The following is a 22,863-nucleotide window of genomic DNA, read 5'->3' as shown; positions in this document are numbered from 1 at the left end:
ACCCGCTCAGGTTCCAGCCCTTTGCTGGTGTCACAGTTCCCTCTGTCAGGATCAAGGAGATATTGTTAGAGAAGTGCTAGATAACCTTGCCCCCGGTTACTGCCTGGTCTCACCTTTGTAATCGTTTTTTCACTTACCTAGTCTGAATGTAGAAGTCTGAAATTGCCTGGAACAAAGCTTGTCATTCTGTCATGCCCGAGATTTCACTTCCAAGGCAATGATTGGTAACACAGTTTTAAAAAATCTGATACAAGTTTTAACTTAATTTCAGGGATTTTTTTTTTTGCCATCATGTAGTTTCCCTAAGTACTTTGGAGCACTTTCCACTAGCCTAATTACTGCTGCTAGTATGTCACAGTAAGAGAATAAATCTCTAAGAAGTATGTAGGACTAAGGTCTGACTCTGAGATTAGGTAGACAGCAATTAAGTGTGGACAGTCCAAATGCCATACTTTACATAGCAGTGATTTTAAGTTTCTTGGTTTAAAGGAGACTAAATTCAAAAGACATCTTCATAATACTGTTGTTTTCATCTGTTAAAGGTTAATAATGACTTGATACTTTCAAAACTCTTTCAAGGTGCTGAATGCTTTTATACTCCTTTTATAGGAGTTAAAATACATTAAACATAGTACTTTGAAACAAATTTAGAAAGTTCTGTCTCTCCTTACAATCCAAACTGCAGTCATTGAGAAAAGAAAACCAAAAGGAAGGGGTAGGAGAAAGATGCCTAGCATAACTATGTGTTTTACTTTGTCTGAAATAGACACAGAATATTGCAAAAGTTACAGGAGAAAACACAATATTCACAGAAGTGAACTTTAAAGATTAATTGAAGTGTGGAGATGGCTACACTGAATTTTGTTGTGACTAAAAGTACGGGTTCAGGTTCTCAGTTTACTTCACTTTTAATATTTGTGGTCACTTATTTTACATTACACATAACCATATACATTTCAGTAGCTATGTGTTTCTAGTATTAGAGCTTATGAGATTAGGTATCTATTTATTTTCAAGTGGTATAAAGTTGTATTAATTTCTTCAATTTTTTTTATTCACTTTCCACTATTTTTTCTTCCTGGTAACTGAGAACTGAAAATAAACCAATAATTAATTCTGGCATTACACTTTTCTTCAACCCAGGCAATGATGTCAAGAATAAGACAAGATATTTAACTACTTTGGCATAAAAAGTCTACTCTCTTTTCCTTTATTTTTTCAATGTAGTTTCTTGTGATTCATTTGTAATGTGCACTTCATTAACTACAGCAGTAAAAAGTGCTTAAAAGCATTGTGCAACAAGTGGTCCTAATGGATCTCTCGGCACAATGACTGGTTTTCGTTTTTTTTGACTGATGGAGCATTCTCAAAATAGTAGCAAGAAGATGGGTATATGGTAATAAAGGAATGTTGAGCAGTTTCTTCCTAGTTTGTGACAGCCCCCACTCTTTAGTTCATGAATGGGACTGTGTGGGCGTTGTCCTTTGCCTGAATTAACTTTTCTTCAAGTGGCATATAACAGCCTGTGTGTTTATTTTTTCCCCCTTCAGCTAAAATAATATTTTGAATATTTTTCTGTTTACTTCCTCTCAATTCTCTCCTGGATAATCAGCACAATAGTGTGTGCAGGGCTGGAGTTCCAGATGCAACCAGACCTTTAGCATCTCAGTATCCAGGTATCTTCCACATGTTCATGACAAGGAAGGGGTTTCTTTCTCTGAGTTGCATTTTGTTGAAGGTATGAGTTAAGTGAGCTCACTCCACTTGGCCTGGCAAGTACTTACCAATGTAACACACTCACCACAGCCTGGAGGATTTCTTAGTAGACCACAGGCTTTGTTTTCCTGTGTCAGGGGTAGATTGGAGGGGCTTTTGCAGTATGAAGAACTTTTCAACATTCAGGGTAGAGGGTTTTTTTGCAAAGCTTCAGTTGAGTTCTAAGATCTTTGGTAGTGATGTGCACAAGTCACTACTATAATTATTCTCATTACCAATGCATTGCATGCTGGAGTTGCTTTGTGACTGGACATATTTTGGTTGTCAATGTCATGGTTTTATTTTAATGTAGATGCCAAAACCAATCCTTTTTTTTATCCTCTGAAATAACAATTTGGCCTATTTTACTGCTACAGTAAAATTAATTGCAAGCTGTAGAGGAAATAGTATACTAGTTACTAGTTCTGTTTATTCACTGTGTATCTCTCTGGTTTTATATACTTTGTAGACTTAATTTTATCATACTTTTTGTTTCCTGGAGGCAGTACTTAGTCACTAGAAAAAATTCAGTGTTTTTTTGATGGAATGGGTTCTCCTGAGCCTGTGGAGGAATTTCAGGGCCTGGAGAAGTGAGGACATAGTGCCTTGGATGGTATTTCAGCTTCAGGTGAGCTCTTATCCCACTTGGAATTGAACACTGCCACATGGACCTTTAGGAGGAGTTTCCTCTAGTGCCCCCACTGATCACTCAGCCCTGGATTATAGCCTTTAGTTAACCTTGCCTAGAAGGACTGATGGTTATGCTCACATATTTTTGGTGGCATTTCAGGATTTTAGGCCATTCAGTTTATTGGGATACAATTTATTCTTCACAACAGCATAATGCTATTTGAAGTTTGTACCCAGTGAGCAGAAGGTAAAATTTCTTGGACTGTCATACACATTAATATTGCAACATGGGGTAGCATTTAATTTGAGAAGGACCCATTATTATTCCATTAGTGCTTGGGGGAAGTGCATTAAAGATCCTGCCTCTCTAATCCTGCTGTCTCAAGCTCCCTTGACCTTACTTGATCCATGGGCATTAGCTTTGTAATCTCCTGTCATTCATTTTTTCTTATCAGGGGATCCACTGAGGGTGATGTTTGATGTTCCTTCCAACTTGTGCAAAACTTACATTTTAAATTTACTTTAAATATATTTATCCTGTTTAAATCAATATGGAAAGTGGAGATACCAATTTTAGTAATCTTTTCACCTCAAAGGTTTTCATGCTTGGAAATCAAAGATCATCTGTTTTAATTTTATCTGAGGCCTTAGTCCCTTACTGGCTGTATTGATTCTGGGGGGATCATCCCTAAGAATTAAGTAGCTTCTGGGTGATGTTTTGCCTTTTACATTTCTTATTACCTCTTTCATGAATTACAGCTGTCAGCAGTTACACTTCAAACTGAGCTTAAGTGAAATCATCATCCAGTATCCAGCAAATGGATTTCTTTAAACTTCAGAGGTTTTCATGCAATTAAGTAAAAAACAATGTGTGGTCTGTGTGCATTCAGGACAGCTATGGGTGTTTGCAGGCTTGGAGTGTTACTGATTTGTGGTAGAAAGGAATGTCTAAGGAAACTGTGGAGCACCATCTTGATGTTTGATCAGTCTGAATATTTTGAAATTTTCTGCTTTCTATTCCAAGCACTCAGATTAAAAATATCTGAGACTGCTGTGACTTGAACACCAAAGCTGTTTAGATCTTCTGGCTGTTTATCATCTCAAACATTCAGTTTCTGCAAAAGAAATGAACTTCTTTTTTTTCTCAAGATCTAACTTAATTTCAGCACATATTTGACAATTTGATAGAACTAATAAATTATAGAACATACAAGCCAGGTTGGATGGGTTCTGGAGCTGCCTGATCTGGTGGGAGGTGTCCCTGGCCATGGTAGGAGGTTGGAATGAGATGAGCTCTAAGGTCCTTTCCAACCCAATTCTATGATTCCATAATGATCCATGGAACTACAGCAGGCTCTGTTGGTGAGGCTATTGATTGTGGTGGCATTTTTACCTTTTTTTTCCTTTTTTTTTTTTCCTCCTTGCACATGAAAGACTACAGAGAAACAAGCTGGATTTCCCCCAGGAATTTCTAAGGAAAATTTCAAGAGAACTTCCCATTTTACTGTGGCACAGTAGCTGCTCCTGCTTTAGCCAAGTTCTCTACTTATGATAATGCTTTTTGGCAATCAATAGTAATTCATTAAGACACATGTTTTGTTATTTAAGGATGTCTGTTGTGGTTATTAATTTGCAGTCATTATTTCACACCTGGGCATGCTTGGTTTCCCTGACTGCCACCCTCACAAGATTGATACCACCCTAGGAAGCCCCTGCTAACATGGTCATCACCTTAATGTCTTTTAATTGGTTATTTATGCTAATATCCTTTCTGCCTTGATCATTGAGCTCCTCTGATGCTTTCTTTATTTTTGTTTTCTGGTTTGCTTTAGCTTCAGTTTTAAAAGCCGTATGATGGTGAGGAGCAGAGACATGCCAGGCTGTCATTATTCTGTCTGCAAAAAAGATGAGGCATATTAGGAGAGAACGTGGGCTGTCCCCAGCTTGAGCCCATCAAAGTTATCTCTTTAGAAGGTTTATGTTTTATGAATGAGCAAACTACTGTACTTAAAAGTAGCCCATCATATACCTCAGGAATTTTCAGAAATGACAGTAGAGAAATGTTTGTGCATAATTGTCCTATTTTTTGAAGGATATACAGCAGGACTGGGTACAATAACCAGTAGCTTTTATCTCATGTTATGATATGAAAATGGGAGAAGAGATTTCTCCTGATTGCAGCTAGAGGCTTAGGGCATTAAGATTCTTCTTTCTGAAAATGTATCTTCCCAAACTCTATGTCAGTAGGTATTTTACATGAAGACATAGAAGAGAGTGAGATTTTAAAATAACACAGTATGATACTTGCATAGTCTTCAAAACTTCAATATCCTCTCAACCAACTAACTCCAAACATTTAACTGGGAGTAACCCAAACAAAAACCCCCTGAGTTTTCAAAGAAAATATTTCTATTTAAGGTAAGAAGTGGGAGCAACTTAGAAAAAGCCACAAGCCATAAAGAAAAATACCAGCTTGAATACTTAATTTGCTGATGGATGTAGGGCAGTATGTAATAGCAATAGTAACCTCAAGGCTTGCAAGACTTTTAGCACTCTCATAATCTCCTTTTAAACCTAAATTGTAATGACCTGAAAATGCCAGGAGCAACCTAGCTTCTCACCCATTGTTCTTTAATCATGATAATATAATACCTCTTCCCTCAGTACATTCAAGGAATGTATAATGTCTGTCCACAATTGCAGAGACATGTTCAGCCAACTACATATTCTCTATTGTCAGATTTTTAAAATCAGAATGTCTGGCATTGTCGGTTTTATCAATTACACTGATGCAGAGAAGCCTACATTTTTAATGAAATAAGGATTTTATTTTCAAGTCTCGTCTTACAGAATTATCCATTGGATTTTTGAGAGAAAAGGCAGTCATATAATCCTAATGCAATCAGAAGTCTGAGAATATGTTGGATTTCACAGATTGACAGCATCTTTTAAAATTTGACATAGTGATAAGAGATGGGTTTAGAGGCAGCTCTGACCTACAGTATTTGAAACTGCAGTCAGACTGTTCCAGCAAGCGTGATTTTCAAGGCCTTGTTTAACCAGAACCTTCAAAAGTTGCTGTTAAATGAATGATTAAATATTAAATCCTTTGCCTTCTTCCTGCCACCTTTGGTGTAACTTTATTGGTAGGTGGGGGAATATTTTTTTCTAGTTGCTGTATGAAATGCCAGGATTTATCAGATTGTAGTATCTCTCTGCAATCCAATGAACCTTTATAACCAGCTGCAACAGCAGGTTGAAGGAACTGGTTCGTGGTGAATATCACAGAAGAGATTTTTCAGATAAACCTGGATTCAGTAAAGCTGTAAAGAACCTAAAGACCATTATCCCATCAGGATACCTGTTTGCTTTTTGTAGTTTCCAGTATGTTCTTCAATTTTGACTAGTCTTTCACTTGAACTGTCCCAAGAAGTTCATGATTTTGAGAGGGCTTTCCCTTCCTAAGTTTCTCTATATATCTTAAATTTGATGTGAGAAGTGTAACCCATAGTGTAGAAGTGTAACTTCTTACATGTACATATACTTACTTAGTATATGGGTATTAAGGCTTTTTCCTGTTTTGTTTGGTTGTTTTTATTTTTCCTGTTTAAATATTTTAGAGACTTTATTTTGTTACTGACTCATTGCCATTTATTTCCATTTTTACTCTGATTAAACTTCCCAGCAAGTTACTTAATTTTTTGGGTTTTTTTAGATTTTTTTTTTTCCCAAGGGATGAAAATGATGAGTGATGACCTGTCATATATTTCCTGTGAGCAGAAACGTGGCCAGCTGGTGTATCACCTTACCTAATGTGACTGGATTTCAGAGCAAGGCAGTATAATAAATCCTTCTGTTTTTCACCACAAATAGGCATGAAAAATAAGCAATTATAGATAGATACCTATGATGAGGTTTCAACAGTGGATTATGAAGATCGATTTTGCTGATAGGGAATGAATTTCAGTGCAGCTTTTGTCAGTAATACTAAGTTAAAAGGAAGTAATTCCAGCTGGAGGGAATATCAGAGAGAAAAAAAGCAGACTTCAGGATGAGCTGCCCTAAGAAGGATTTTTGATGATACACGAATTGACTCTAATAGGGAATTAAGCAGCTAAAGTAGGAAAAACCTCTGGACTAGAGTTTATAATTTTAGTTTTAGTTTTCTGTATAAATTGAAAAGAGAGCTGTAGAGAGGGCTTAGATTTGATACTGCGAAGGGCAAATAAGTGGTGGGAAAAGCAATCTGCTTACAGAACCTGTTTTCATTAGTTTCCATACTGAAGAAAAATAAGAGGAAAGATACTTTCTGATTGAATAAAAAGATGATTTTACTCTTTTGAATATGAAGTATTATTTTCTCTATGACTTAAAAAAATACTCATTTTTGACATAAGATGTTCCAGTGTTACGTTACTGTCATGTTCATGATCAGCAAAGGCCATTTTGTGTTTTATCTCCTCTTGCTCAGTATCTGTGAGAAAGCAATTTAAATTTTTCTGTTGTCTGAAGCTAGGGAAGAAAATCTGTCAAATGCAAAATCCATGTGTGTGCCAACAATCTAATCAGCAGAACCATTCTCTGGGTAGGATTTCTTTTGAATGGATGACATTGTGTAAGATATCTATGGTGTGCCTGGCTTGAAAGTCAAACATCTAGCATTTAATATCGAGACAGTTGTAATTGGTCTTGTGTTACACAACAGTGTGAAAATTCTTTTTGGGAAAATGAAGCCTGGATCAGATTCCTGACTTAGGATCTCAGTTGTGGTTGACTTGCACTGCTGGGTGCAGTGGCAGGTATCTCCACTGCTTGTCAGGGCCTGGGATTTGGAACAGATAATTTCAGTACAACCTCTCTGTGTGTTTGTAGGACTTAACCCAAATCCACAGAGGATTATCAGTTTTAAGCTGTTTCTGCTAAGATTTGAGTGGAATTGTAACATATTATTTTCTTCTGTAGCACAGCAATTTTACTGCACATATACTACTAATAAACTACTATTAATCATTACATATGAACGCAGATTCATGACATGCAGTGTTACTTTTAATATACTGATGTACATGTATAATTAATCTGTCTGTAAGGTACCTATGGGGGATGTTTTGATGGGCAGAGGCATTGAGACACCTGAACTGTAGAGACATACATATTTCTAAAATTCCTATCCATCCACTGTCTTAAAGCACAAAAATTTTCATCATTAAGGGAGAAAATTAATTTCATCTACCTTACTCAAAATGAGTTGAAACTCTGGTTTAAGGTCTGTTCTGCAGTGTCAAGCAGCAGTGTCAGTTCCAAAACACAAGAGGCTGCCTTTTGTGTGCATTGGGGTAATTACAATAAAGCAAAAACTTGGAAATACTTGCTGTGCTAATTAGAATGTGGAGTTACATTTAAAGAAATCATGTTCAGGAGCATGTACTTTGAAATCCGTGATGCATTGTCCTGCTAGACATTTACATATTACAGAGTCATTATTGTTGCTGTCAGTCTCTTCATCACGTTCCTTGTCCTCTGGCAAGTCCTTGTCCAGGCTTGCTTCGCTGGACACCCTGATGTTGTTGGCACAAGTTGTCAGGTCACATTTGTAGGTCTCTGCAGAGAAGTCCAGTCCTGTTTGGTGTTTTACTGTAGGTTGTATGGTATGCAGTCAAGGGAAAACTCACTTGCAGTCGTTTTCCTTCAGACTGCCTTTATATGGGAAATCATGATGATTTATTCAGCATTTTTTCTTACAGATCAGATTGTCTGGGGTTGATGGAAGAAGATAATACACCAGTAAGATCTGTAGAGTCAGTGGAATTGGATGCTGGTCAAGAGAGGCACTTAAATCCTGTCTCTTCTGTTACCTGCACTGCACTTCCTGCTGACTGTCCTAACAAAATTCTTAAAATTACTCACACGTTTCAGAAGTAACCAACATAGTGCTGAAAGCTTTGGTCTTGCTAACATCTCAGAATGACACCAACGTCTCTTAAATGCTAAAATACAAGTACCTGAAGGAGCATGCCCAAGTGCTTTGAGTTTTTGAGTAATAAAGTTTGCTAGAGCATGTGAGGATTAAGCTTGGTCCTTATGCACTTATGCAGAGTTTTCTTACAACTGTTTATCAGTTACAAGTATGTTCTAAGTATCAGTGTATTAATTTTCACTGAATTAGCATTGGTTAAGTGACAAAAGTGGGATTTGTAACCAGATTTATTACTACTACTTCAATAAAAATGACATATTCTTAAATTGTGTCTTCCTTTTTGACAGAGGAATACACACTACGCACATGTTAGGAACTCGAGCATGTTAGGAACAAGAGTGAGTTCAGGGGTTGATGAGTGAGGAGAGTGATTTCCAGACTCCGGAGAGACAGACATCAGTAACCTTTCTACTCCTAGCAGGGTTACCAAGGTAGCATTCAAATCCTCAATAGGTCTTGCTATTATAGGGGCAGATTTTCAAAGGTTCTTAACCCAGCTTTAATTTAGTGCTGCTACTTTAAGCCCACAGCATGCCCAGGCAAACTAGGCTAATACAAACTTGGGCAGCTTCCACCAGAGCTCTTCTTTTGAGAAGACACAGACAACTTTGACATTAACTTCTCCCTTTTGCAACTACTCTGTTTGGACACCTTTTAATTAAAATATTAGGAGTGTTCAAGCAGTCACTGATTGCGTTTGGCTTCTCATTCAGAACTCACCCTGGTGTGTGCTGCTGTGGTGTTTTTTAACCTTGGATCAGTGGTCAGCTATGCTTTGTGGTGGGGCAGTTTGAGTTAGTCTTTGGAAACTTTGGCTTCACAGGCACTGTTTTATAGAATATCTGTCTGCAGAAGCTGAATTGAGCATCCTTGCACTGGGCCTCCCAACACTTGTGTCTGCAGAGGTGCAGTAATACATAACACACAGGGGTCTCACAGTCAGGAAGGCTCTGTAAGACTTGGATATACAAGGTAACTGGGAATTTTGCCATGAAAATGTCAGAGCACATGTTGCATGTATCCATGTTCCACAGTGGTGCAAGGCATGTAATGGGAAAACCAAATACAGGTTCTTTTTCAGGAAACTGATAATTTCTGTAATTTACTGTTTGATAACTTAGATATTTTGCTGTAGGCACTGTTTTTTCATATGTGCTACTATAAACTGATACTATATTCTCTGGAATGTTAGATTCTGGGTACTGGGTATAATTACAAGGAAATTAATTTGGATTTAACAAGTTACTGTCAATATACTTTTTATTGCTCTTAGAAACAAAAAAAGGCCATGTATTCACAGGTTTAAAATACAGATGAATTAATACAATTTTATGAGGTGAACTCAAGAGACTCAGTGATTATCCTGGGTGACTGCTGATTTTTTTTCTGCTAAGAGAATTTTCTGGGTAAAAATAGAATGTACTCAAAGGTCGCAATGGATTAAGTCTCAGGAATCTAGACTAAGAAACTTATATTTGACTTTGCCAGTCACAACACCAAGGAGTTTTCTTTACAGCAGTCCACCAGCTGGTTGTTCACAGATGGCAGATTCTGATGTGCTGTGCTAAACTTGCCAGGTGCCAGCAGACAGGAACTTCTGAGTGCAGAAAGCTGAAGCTGCAAGAGGTGCTGCTGCTGTGGGAGTGAGGGGATAACATCTGTAAATGCACACCTAACACAAAGGAACAGGTTTTAGTTGGAATATGGATGTTTTTTGTCAAGGGATGCCACGCTGCAGTAGAGAGGGAGAATGAATACAGCAGTTTAGCCTAAGTAAACTTCCTGGGAGAATGGGCTTAGCCACATAACACTGTCTACGAGATTAGATATTTTGGCAGCACTTTCTACTTCAGTATATACTTAAATACTAAAGTCTTTGTATTATTAATTAGGTTTAAATTAAAACTGGTAGTTTTAGATGTTCCTTTTTGCACATTGTTTCAATTCCTGTAGATGTTTTGGAAATAAATGCTTGTCTGTTTGTTTTCATGTATGTATAAATAATAAATCAACACTGAAATCAAGTATTAGCACCATCAACTTTAAGAATTCTGACTTCACATCCATTATTAAGCTTGTGGATAGGTCATGTTGTAAGTGTAGATGGCTGTTTTTACCTGGGCCACGTTCCAGGCTGGAGCACAGTGCAGTGCCAGCACAGTTGTGCTGCCTTTGGAGGCACACAGGGCTCACTTTTCTGCAGCCACAGACATGAAATATGGCCTGCAGGAGCACTCAGCTTGGCTTCTGTAGCAGAAATATTTACAAGGTCAATGCCAGTCTGCTGGAAGCCAAACTGGCCCACAGGCCCAAGTTTTATTCACACTGAACTCCTTGATATTACTGATAATTATCAGTTAAAAAAAACCCTTCACTCCATCACTGTCTCAAGTCTCCTTTCTGCCACCTTTTCAGCAATACCTGGCTGATACTTATTACTTGTTAGGAGCTGTGCTATTTCATGGGTTAATTGAATAATGGTAAAAGTATAATAAATATTTTTTCCTAAATTTTTAAGTATCTTATGCTGTTGATTTTTTTAAAATTTGATAGTTCTATTTTGTGGTGGTTTGTTCTTCTGGATTTTTACTGTATGTATTTAATAATATTTAAACTTAAATAGGAGTGAAAACTTTATTAGGATTTCAGTGAACTTTATAGAAGGTCAAATCTACTGGTTAGGGTAGATTAGAATTTTTTTTGGCAACAAGTATTTAATTTTTGAAATTCAGATTGCCATGAAGTACTGTCCAATGATTTCTTCCTTTTCCTGTGACTTTTAGGGAAGGATTGGTACTTGGTGCACGTGTCACTCACTGTGACAGACGTGAATGACAACGTCCCTGAATGGGCCATGGAGCCCTTCCCCTTCCTGGCTGTGGTTTCCCCCGAGGCTGCAGCAGGGACTCAGGTGTACAAGCTGCTTGCTGTGGATGCAGATGAAGGGATCCATGGAACTGTGGAATATTTTCTCTTGGAAGGTAAATTTTAACCCTCCCATTCCATGAGTCGTGCCTTGCTAAGTCGTGCCTTGCTATTGTGACTTTTTTATCCTCAGCTTTGTTTTTCCTTCCTCCAGCAAAAGGTTTATAAACCTTCATCTCTGTGTGTGAGAAAAATCAACTTCTATTGATGTATGGACAGATTTCTTTGCAAAGTTGAGTTCCTGCCCATATATATCCTTGGGGATGATGGGGACTGGAGCAGTCAGTGATCCCAAAGCTTTGGCAAGGGGGTGGCAGTGGGGACTGTATTTATGAGGTATTTACTCCTGTATTTACACCTCCTGTGGAGGAGTAGCTTGTTGGGTGGAGAGGAGGCTTAATGTTCCCATCCCTTGTGGGAGTCATGCTTCTGATTCATTTGTAACAAACTTCTAAAGGTCTGAGGTGTGCAAAGCTTGTACAAACTCAATGATAATATTTTGTGTGTCTCCTTTTAAAAAACTTTAACAATAGTTCAAAAGTGTCTGAGCAGATGGGGAGCAGAATTACCTCTCGTGGAGTTTTTTCTGGTAAGGGGTACTTGGGGTCAAGCAACAGTAAAGTTTTGGAGGATAAAAGAAAGATGGAGAGAGACTGTTCAGAAGAGCCTGGAGTGACAGGACAAGGGGCAATGGCTTTAAACTGACAGAGATTGGGTTTAGGTGGGATATTGGGAAGAAATTCCTCCCTGTGAGGGTGGGGAGACCCTGGCACAGGGTGCCCAGAGAAGCTGTGGCTGTCTCTGGATCCCTGGAAGTGTCCAAGGCCAGGTTGGACAGGGCTTGGAGCACCCTGGTGTTGTAGGAGCTGTCCCTGCCCATGGCAGCAGGTGGAATGGGATGAACTTCAAGGTCCCTTCCAATCCAAACCATTTTATAATTCAGTGATAAAGAAGAGTGATAATTGTCCCGAGAATGAAATGGCATTTTGAAATGAAATCATGAATGATGAATGTAATGATTGATTCCTAAGTTCTAAACAAACTTTTGAACCTCAGAGTGTGCATGTTGATCCTAAGCCAAAGCCGACCTGGGAATTGCCACTGTATTCTCCTCCTAATTTTAATCAAGTAAAAATGTTCTTGCTGATGACAGTTTGTGGACACATTCCTTTTAGGTGGTGAAGACAGATTTGAAGTGGAGAAGGACACTGGCTGGATTAAAACAACAGGTTTGCCATTGGTGAGGGACAAGGAGTATTTGCTGACTGTGCTGGCAGCAGATAAACTCGGAAGCAGAGGGTCCCCAGCCTCTGTCTCTGTAATTGCTGGAGTTCGACCCCCACAGTTCACCAACATGTCCTACTTGGTGTATGTTCCTGAGAGCACCCCACAAGGAGAGCCGTAAGTAACAGCTCCAAATAGTGCCCTGGGGTTGTGGTCCTGGCTTTCACTTCTGTTTGTTCTCCCCAGAGCCTTGCTATTGTTTGTGAATATCATAAATAAACACTGTGAGAAGCAATTTCGGTCTCTTAATAGAGGTGATCCAGACACAGTTTGGTGATGAATTGTTTTAGTCACTGTTTTACAGGGAAAAGTGATATTGAATGGTTGTGCTTTTTTATTTTTGAAATTATACAGAAAGGATTAGATGTTGATTGGCTCTGAATTTTCAAACAAAATGTGGGATACAAATGAGTACTGTTACATCATAAAGAAAGATATCCCGTGTGAAAAAATACATCAATTTCATGTGTCAAATTTGGAGAAGTGCCTTCTCCACCAAGTGAAAATTGGAAAAATCAAGATTCTTTTTCCTGTCTTCATCACAATGACAAACTGAGCTAAAACAAAGATGCCACAGAACTTGTCATTTTATTTCTCCATCCTTTGTATAACTCTGTCAATGGAAATATCACAGAAAATGTTAGTGACAAAAGTCCACTGTAAATACTCAATCCCTTCTTTTCCAAACTGTTTTGTTCTTACAACAAATATTTTCTCTTGAATTGAGAATACTTTTGTCCAGTCAATGTGTTTCTTCTGTGTCAGTTCAACTATTATTTGTATTTTATTATCTGTGATGTTAATGTTCACTCTGCAACATTCAGTTTTACAGTGTCTAAATAAGCTGTTAAGATTTTTTTAAAAAAATATTAGTAGATAACAAGGTTTTTCTTTAAAACTGCAATAAAATTAAATTGCACAGGCATAAAAGAAATGGAATAACTGCAAAATACTAGAATATTGAACAGGTACCTGCTGTCTTGGGTTCAATAATGTTTAGAATTAAAAATAAAATTATTCATAACTTTTTAATCACTATTAGAAACAGTTTTGCACACCTTAGATGACAGTAGATTAGTCAGTTGATCAAATAACTTGGAAATATCCAAAAGGAATGAAGTATTTTTTGTGGTTGTTACATCTGAAAAGGTTTGAATATACACCATGAATGTGTGAAAGATGTTTCTGTAATGCATGGGCCAGAAATAGCCATGAAAATCCATTTAGAATGCTAAAGTTCTCATATTTCAATTGGACCAATTATTCAGGTGTGGAGGTGTAGTGGCTTTGGTTTGCCAAACCACAACAGAGTTGCTGTCATGTGGATTTCTGGGTTTAGGATTTCCTAATCAGAGCCTGATTTAAGGCTGCTGCTGAGCAGGGGGGAGCATTTCCACATCTTTCCCTTCCTTTGGGCTGCCTGGAACTCCAGTGAGCCACAGCTGCATGGGCAGGCTGAGCCCAGGAGTTACAAAGACAAAAAAGGCAAAAAGAGTTTTCAGGTGGGTTATTAAATATGCTCCCAGCATGGCCTTGAGATTTTCAGTGCTGGCAGGAGAGGAGAGGTGGCTTGAACATGCAGCCAGGGCAGGGAGCAAAATAATTCCTGCTGGCAGGAATGCAGCCCTACCCTGGCTGAAACTGCCTGAGACCTCAGCACAGGAAAATACAGGAGAAAACTGTATTTTCAGTGAGATAATGACCTACAGCAGTGTTGTCCATGGGTTCAGTAGGGCACCAGAGGGAAGTGGGACACAGCATCAAGGGAATGCAGGAGTGGGGAAAAAAGAGTTTGCACAAAATGAGTTTGTGCTTTTTTGACTGTAATTGCCACAGGGTCATGTTGGTGTGTTCTAGGAGATGGAATTTTTTCCTAAGAAATTTGCATGTTAAAGCAAGAGAACTTGAGGAATTAGTTTTCTGGTTTTAATCCTTTAAAAATATTTAGTTTTAAATTTCTTCTTTTACTTCTTACTGTGGGTGTTTCCACTTGAAGGCTTTAAACACATTGGACTTCAGTGGAAAAAAGATGGTGCCAGATGAGCTAAAAATATATGTTAAGTGTAAGCTGTAACACACACTGCTGTTAGGGCCTGGCTTTTATCCTTTTGCAGTTATCTATTGGAACTTTAGGATGGTGTGACTGCAGCAAACTTACTGGGCTGTTATTAAAACAAATCTTTTTCATCTTGCTTTATCTTTTAGTTTCCTGCCTGAAAACCATCACTACCATAGAAGGAAGTTGAAGTAGGCAAATTCAGTTGCAGCAAAAATTAAATCCTCTGTTCCTGCATTTTTAATCCTTACTGTGTTCTGCTTCCAAGAATCCTGTCTTTATCTGTTTAACCCCAAGGTGACAGAACCACTGTGTAACAAAAAGCTTGAATTTGGTGTTTAGATACAGCTGTCACTGACTGCATTGAGGATACCTCTGAGCAGACCTGCAGGGCTGCACCATCATTTCTGATATGCATTGCTTTTGTCATATTGTTCAGAATGTTGTATTATATCCTTGAGTCCTCTCTTTTTATTTTTGTTTTAAATGCAGCTTTCTTACAGTCACTGCTGTGTCATATCAGAAGAAATCCCTGAGCTACAGTTTGCTCACTAATCCTGGGGGTCTGTTCAGTATCGATCGGGCAACAGGAGAGCTCAGTCTGACTCGGAGTGTGGATTATGAAAGTGACCCCCACCAGCACCTCCTTCTGGTCAGAGCAGAGGAGGATGAGGAGCAGTTCAGCAGTGCTGCTGAGGTAGGTGTTCCCCTCCAGCAGCCTGGGTGCATTTCCATTTTCCTTCATCCTTTTGAGTTCTGTGCTGATTCTCCAGGAGCTCCCGTTTCCCCATGTTGGCCATTCTGCTGTCCATCTTAAGAGTTTCTGTCTATGGGGAGATGTTAAGAAGTGGTTTGGGTACTCTTAGATTTTACTCTTGGAGATGCTCTAGAGGCTGTTTCTGAGGGTTCAATAAGCCATCCCATTGTAGATCCCAGGTCTTATCTGGTAACACATCGAAATGGATGTGGCCAAGCCAGACATGAGGTTTTGTCTTACTCTACTTTCATCAAGTATGAGGTGCATTTGAAATTATTCCACTCTAAAACAAAGGCAGGACAAAGAATTATTTGTTTTGTATCAAGAACACAAAGTGAACTCATAAAACAAGAAAGTAATAAAAATTCACTGATACTAAAAGCTGATGGTTTGTGGTATTTTAGAAAGCTGTTTGACAGCAAAAATATTTCTTATTATAGTTATTACAGTTATTTGAATTCTGAGATTCACTGAGCTAGGAAAAGCATGCTATATGAGTTTGTTCCTGCTGCAGGAAATAAGGGAACTGGAGACAGAATTATTAGGATCAAGTGTGAGGACACAGACAGGAAGCAATATGCCAGCGTAACAAACTCTGGCTATAGCACCCCAGAGCCCGATAGTTTCTGTTGATCCTTGTGTACTACAAGATGAAGAATGGTAAAATATGAATCAGAAGAGGATTATGAGATGATTTTACAAATATGTTTAGCCTAGAGGTAGTTTAACCTGTGCCTGCTTTGCACTGATACAACCTCAATAGCTGAGAGAGCAGGTCATGCTCTAATTCATGCATGTCTGCTCTGCAAGGCTCATGGAATTCACCTCTGCCTGGTGCTCTTTAATGCAGAATGCCTCCAGAACTGCATGAGGTGCAGCAGGATGAGCCACCAGAAAGGCTCCTTGACACACTCCTTTCTGGAGGGTAAACTGTACAGCTGTGGGGCTCACACTTGTCGCAGGATAAGGAAGCATTTGTAAAGATATTAGAGGTAAAATGGTACCTCTTACTTGGTTTACCAGAATACCAGAATATTCGGAGTTGGAAGGGACCCACAAGGATGGAGTCCAACTCCTGGCCCTGCACAGACACCCCAACAATCCCACCCTGTGCTCAGAGTATTGTCCAAGCACCCCTTGAGCTCTGTCAGGTTTGTGGCTGTGACCACTTCCCTGGAGATCAGTTCCACTTATATCTGATTTGTGCTGCTGTAATTGAATTCAGAACTTGGTCTTGGAGATTTATACTGCTAAAATGTAATATGCTTGGCAGTAGAGTTTTTAATGTTACAAATCACAGAAGTGTTGCAAGATAAGATAATGGAAAAAGGGTGCTTGGCAAGCAGGTGGTCCATTTTCCTTTAAATTAGTAATAAGGAATAATCAATGGAGATGAAGGGTGAGTGGAAAACATTGCTGCAGGGTCAGGGACTTGGCAATTGCTAGTATCTTGGAATGTAATATTTCAGTGGCACTCAGCAGAAAAAGAGCAACCTAAGAAAAATGTCTTATCCTATAGCTGCTGAAGGCTTCAAGGATGTTTTTGGAAATTCTTCCATATGATGTTTCCAGAGCAGTGAGGTCATTCCCTTGATTCACTTTGCTGTTTAACATTCCCCTCTTCTCCATTAAGGTTTTGGTTGTAATCACAGATGTGAATGATTGTGCCCCCGAATTTCATCAGTCGATTTACAGCAAAGTCGGTGTTCCTGAAACAGTTCCTATGACAACTGCACTTCTCCAAGGTTAGTGCTCCTGAAGCCATTTATTATATTCACCGTATTTTTCTCCCTTGCACTACTTAGGATTCAGTTCAGAAAGCAAAATTACCCATCCCAGCATGGGTAGTTGCAGCTCTCTGAAGGCAGATGACACCTTGTAGATTCATGTCAGAGTTATTTCCTACTGCTACAGCCCAAACAATTTGGGGGAACAGGAAGGCAAACAAAACAGATTATCTTTGTGAAATTTTGAAGTAACAGAACAACCACTTTTTTTGTGGTTGGTATTACAGTAGCAGGCTCATAGTAGCAGTCTTGCTACATTGCTTGAAGGAAGAGGGTGATCCTGGATCAGAAGTTATGTACACTCAGCTCACCTCCGCCTGTTTCTGAGAGTCCTGTGTGGGCTTGCTGTAGGAATTCTATTCTCTTGCATTAAAAGCCTCCTGTACAGTTTAACTGCTCAGTGTGAGGTTTTGTTTGGATGCTTGACAAGAAGACTTTGCTTCTTCCCAGTGAGACCAAGAACTTGAGCTTCAAGTGGTTGTGCTGTGTAAAGTATAGAAATAAAACAAATTTGTGTCAATTAAGCAGCTGTGTAAGGGCCTTGTATTAGCCTTTAAACCTTACATAAACTTTCTCTAAATCTTGAGGGGGAAAAGGAAATTCAACTGCAGGAAAATTGCTTTTCCCTAGTAAATAGGATTTTATAACCTCCTACTGTTCTATTTAGTGATTTATCCTGTATTAATGGTAGTTTGTCAGTTACTGGTCTGGTAACTGTGCTTTTAGCATAGATTTTTGTAGGTTATGAATGGGATCTGACAAACACATAATGGGCATCAGTGGAATAATATATGCGAATATTCCATCTTTAATTGCACAGTGTGTGATCTGAGTGATTTTAAGTCAGCAGTGCAGGTCAGGTGGATATGAGAGTACACTTCTCTATAGGGGAATATATTCTTGATGGTACAGGACTCTTTAACAAAGTCAAGATCTATCATCTAAATTCTCCCAGGGAATTCACTTTGGTTTTTGTTTTTTTTTTTAATGGCTTATTTCTGAGCAAGGATTAGTTCATTAAAAAGCACAAGGGACAGCAGAGTTTTCTGACTGATTTCAAGCATCACATGCCAAGGCAAATCCTGCTACAGCAGTAGTAAATATAGTTACCATTCCAGTTCTTAACCTTGATCTATACCATGTCTTTCTCTTCTCTTCTGACAGTGACAGCCACTGACTGTGATTCAAAGGAGAATGCCCAGCTGCTGTATTACACTCTGAGCCAAGACTTCAGCATTACTCCTCATGGCACCATTTTTCCAGCAGCACGCTTGGACTATGAGCGCCCTAACCACCTCTATGAGTTCATCATTATGGCTGTGGACCAAGGGGAAGAGCCCAGGACTGGGACAGCAACTGTTAGGATCCATGTCTCCAATGTGAATGATGAAGCACCTGAGTTTTCTCAGGCAATGTAAATACATATTCTTCAGACTCTGTTACCTTTTACTGCTGGTTTTTGTATTTTGGTTGAAAGGCTGATCACAGAATGGCAAATGGATTTGGTTCAATCAAAGCTGAGAGCTGGACTGACAAATGTGGGTTGGTATTTTGACTCTGATGCTCTCAGTAAAAAAAAAAAAAATAGATAAACAATCTCTTTTGACAGATCTTGCACTTTCATTTTTTCTAGTGTCTACTGAAAGATATGGTGCAGTAATTTCAGATTATAAAGTTCAGGAGCATCTCTCCACCACCAAAGGAAATCAGTCAGCAGAAGCAAGCAGTTGTTGCCATCAGCCCTCATCCAGAGACATGGGGGAATTTTGCCTTTTAATTAGGCAGTTTAAACTTAGAGTCAGCAGTCTGCATCCCGGGTTTATAGCTGTCAAAGAAAAATGCTTAGATGACACAATCCTAAGTGACAACTGAATTACAAAACTCACAAGACAAATGACATTAAGTGGAGTTCACTTAATTTCACTTAGTCCCATGCCCTACAAATTGAATGTATATATTTATTTTTTTTTCTTCTCAATACATGTAAGCACTTTTCTTCCATAGCTGGGAACCAGAAGCATCCGAGGCAGTGTCAGAAGTGCTGTAAACTTGCACTGATGTTAAAGACTTTGTAATGGAATTTCCAGTCAGCTTCTGCATTACCCTTCTACTCTTAAAAGTAGAAGTTCCTCAGAACAAAACCGAGGCGAAGATTTCAGTGGTGCTAAGCTTGGGGTTTAGCTGAACAAAACATCAAAGCTTTCTGACAGTCCTTGTTTTATGTGCAGATAACCTCTGGCTTCAAAATCTTGTGCCTTCCTTTCTTTTCTAAACATTGCTGAGAAGATATGGCTTGGAAAATTTGATCTTTTGGAATTTGTTATTGGATCTCTCTATATTTTCAAATACTAAACCAGGTTATGTTTCTCACTCTTTTGCTGATGCCTGTTTTTCATTCATTTATTTATTTCTTTTACTATTCAGAGATAAAGAATATTTATCTGCATCTGTTCCTAATATTTTAATCAGAAGCGAGTGATTCTATTTAAGATGCTGTAAACATCTCTAACAATTGGAAACAAAAAACAATTAAAAAAAAATTCTGCCAGCTCTTGTACTTTGTTTACTGAAGAATATGATTAAAATTAATATTATTCTAAATTACCAAACTTTCACAAGAAACTTTTCCATTCTCTGTGCAGTAGCAGGGAAACCACTGTTGGTGTGTATGTGTAGATGGGCATTGGAATTGAATTCATCTCCTGGTATGCAAGTTATCTTCAGTTTTTGGTTACTTGGGCTTTGATTTTGCTTTATCTTTCCTGTTATGAAAAATATTTTGAACCCAGAGTTAAATTTCAGACAGAACTTAGTTGAAATTTTCCATGAAACAGAACCATTGTGAACACATGTAAATTGGGGCCTGTTGAGAGACTGTTTGCAGTTAATGCTGTGCTCTGTGGCAGTCTAACACAAATCTAGGTGATGATGATGTCCTTCCAGCCCTTTGTTCAAACAGATTTACAGCCCACTATAAACTCATCATTCCTTGCCACAAGCTCTCTTTCATCACAGTTATTCTTTATCTCAGTTATGAAATGCTTAAGGCTACCACTCTGTTTCATGTTGTCAGTTTTTACATTCTGTCTTTTAAGAGATCTCTTCTGAACTCCTCTCTCCCTGTATTTCATGTAAAAAATTATCAGGATTACTGTTCATTTGCTTTTGAGATGCAGAGTTAAGATGATGTCTTGAGGGTTGTGACTGAGCTAAAACAGAATGATTTGCTTCTCTTACTTCACTGCATATAAAATTGGGGGAAGAATTGAAGCTGTTTCTATGGAGGTTTCATAGAAAACACACATAACAACAAAAGTGAAGGAACAGGTTTTCTGTGCATCCATTTTCTTTTCCTTTAAATTTGTTTGCAGTTCTCAGCAGCTGTCCAGTGTGTCCATAAGCACTCTAACCCAGTGTTGAATCTATATTATGCTGGTACAGACAGCTGCAGTTCACTCTTACAGCTGAGCTTTGGGATATTGACTGTGGACAGGCCTGGTGGATGCTTAGTCTGACACATGCTCAATCCAGTCAGATAAAATAATAAATATTTGGGACTTTGCTAAAGCAGGGGGCTTTTCTACTCCAGAGAGCATTAAGCTTAGGCTGATAATGCCTCTTAAGAGCTTACAATGTCAGTGATGTGTCTGGACTTGAGCAGAGATTTTTGTAAAACTGACATTATGCACATATCCTCCACATCTCACTCTCATCTGAGTCCTGCTGGGACAAGGACTGTGCTGAAAGTCTTTTGAGGGCTTGTGTCAGAAAGTGCTGTAACAAGAACTGCTTTAACTTAGCAAATGTTTGCTTGGAGTCTGTGAATCAGGAAGCTCATTTTTTTAAATTAAAAAGCCCCAAGGGAATTCTGCATTTAGCACAAGCCTTGTTGCACAGCTCATCTTCAAGGCTGTGGTACTGCTGGAAGTTTGGAGTGGAAATGTGGGGGTAAAAACAGAAAGGTGTGTGCATGGTTGGACAGATCATCAATGCTATCATTTCACTGCTTAACAAAAAGCATCATATCAGTGTAAATGTGTTAGGAAATTACAAATTCCTGCAGTGCCCTTTGAACAGGTAGTTAGCAGGTGTTGTAAAGCTTAGTTCTCTGTCTATTATACCCTGGTTAAATTCATGAATGTACTGTTGTCTGTTTTTAACAGCTACAGGAGCTTTGTTTCTGAAGATGCAGGCCCAAACACGCTGATTGCCACAGTTAATGCTGTTGATCCTGATGGAGATGGCGTCACATACGATATTCTGTCTGGGGATCAGAAAGGAAACTTTGTTATCGACCCTAAAAAAGGTAATTATATGTTAGCTCCTTGTTGCTGTGCTCCTAATGGTGATTCTGTTGTGATGCACCTTGAATTTGGTCTTACTATCAAACTGGATAGCACACATTATCTTTGAAGCTTAATTAAAAAAAGTACAGGGAAAGAATGCATCTTCTCTCTTACAATATTAAAAAAAGGTACCATTTCCTAAAATCTGTGTATGATTGAACTCTTTTAGCTCCTCAGTGTTTGCTTTCAGTCAGTAACTTAATAGAGGGCATTATTATAGATAACAGGTAGCTTAAGAGCCAGTAATTTAATAGAGAATGTTATTATTGATAACAGGGTGACATTCCAAAATGTCAGACAAGTATCTGAATAGAGTTTAATTTAAGAAACTGGACATCTGGGAATTTAGATGAGGCTTTTCCCACCCCATGCCTGTGTCAATGCCCTGATTATGCTGGTGAGAGCAAACATTTCTTGGCTGAGCTTATCTGTGTTGTACTGACACAAAATTATGTGTTTTTATGTGGAATGAGACTACCACTGTTGTATTTCAGTGAAGGTAAAAGTATATAAAATCTGAACTAACAAAGTATATTTTTTATATAAGGCTAAAATCATTCACATGATCTGTGTTGTTAACCTAGAATACTGCATGCATGAGGCAAAAAAAGAGGTGTGGAGAATACTTTGCAGTTTAAGGCATTTGTTCTGAAATGCCAATTTTTACATCTTTTTAAGTTCTTTACAAGAGTCACATATTTTCAAAACATGAAAAGAGGAAAGGTTCCCACCACATTGGTGTCCTCATTAGAAAAAAAATAAGTGCACAAACACCAACATCTGAGTAGGTTGGCATATCCCTTTAAATTAATAGGATTTATTTGCTGTTGATTGCTTGGAAAAACAGAAGAGGATGTTTTGAGATTGAAACAGGCAAACAAATTGAAATCCCATTGAAGGATTGAAGTAACTTAATTAACTTCAGTTAAACTACTTTGTATTTTGAACTGCAATCAAAATCTGAATTTAGATTTTCCAAACCAGAAGCACTGAATACATAGGAAGGAGTAAGCTGCCCTTAGTTATTCCTTCACTTTATTTCATAGAGTTCACTTAACATGAAATTTTAATTTCAATGCAATCATGGTTTTGCAATATTAATGTTAGAGTCTGAAATGTTCCCAAAAATATGGTCTGCAGGTAACTTGCAAGCATTGGATCATGACCCTGAGTTTACTGTGAGCTCCTTTACTCCTTTCTGACTTCATAAAAATAGAATTGTAGATTCCAAGAGTTAAATTTCTACAGATGCTTTGGCACCTGAAGAGGAGCAAAGGTTTTGAAAGTGTCCAAATGCTACAGCATTAATATACCTGACACTTCTGAAAATCTTTTTTGTAAGAAAC

The 22,863-nt window shown here is 38.4% G+C and overlaps 1 protein-coding gene across 3 annotated transcripts in view; it reads left to right on the top strand.

Moving 5' to 3' along the window:
* The window catches only part of LOC107209655 (neural-cadherin-like), a 70,612-nt gene that overhangs the window by 12,988 nt on the left and 34,761 nt on the right, over positions 1-22,863 (top strand). For all 3 annotated transcript variants that reach the window (XM_033517096.1, XM_033517098.1, XM_033517097.1), the window contains 6 exons: positions 11,146-11,343; positions 12,463-12,688; positions 15,120-15,324; positions 17,018-17,129; positions 18,336-18,585; positions 21,335-21,477. In XM_033517096.1, the coding sequence (XP_033372987.1) occupies positions 11,217-11,343; positions 12,463-12,688; positions 15,120-15,324; positions 17,018-17,129; positions 18,336-18,585; positions 21,335-21,477 (1,063 nt within the window). In that variant the 5' untranslated portion in view covers positions 11,146-11,216. The remainder of the gene's footprint in view (positions 1-11,145; positions 11,344-12,462; positions 12,689-15,119; positions 15,325-17,017; positions 17,130-18,335; positions 18,586-21,334; positions 21,478-22,863) is intronic.

The sequence above is a fragment of the Parus major genome, chromosome 11 (assembly GCF_001522545.3).
Source record: "Parus major isolate Abel chromosome 11, Parus_major1.1, whole genome shotgun sequence".
Classification (NCBI taxonomy): domain Eukaryota; kingdom Metazoa; phylum Chordata; class Aves; order Passeriformes; family Paridae; genus Parus; species Parus major.
The sequence above is the reverse complement of the archived record's forward strand: the minus strand, read 5'-3'. Positions and strand labels throughout refer to the sequence as shown.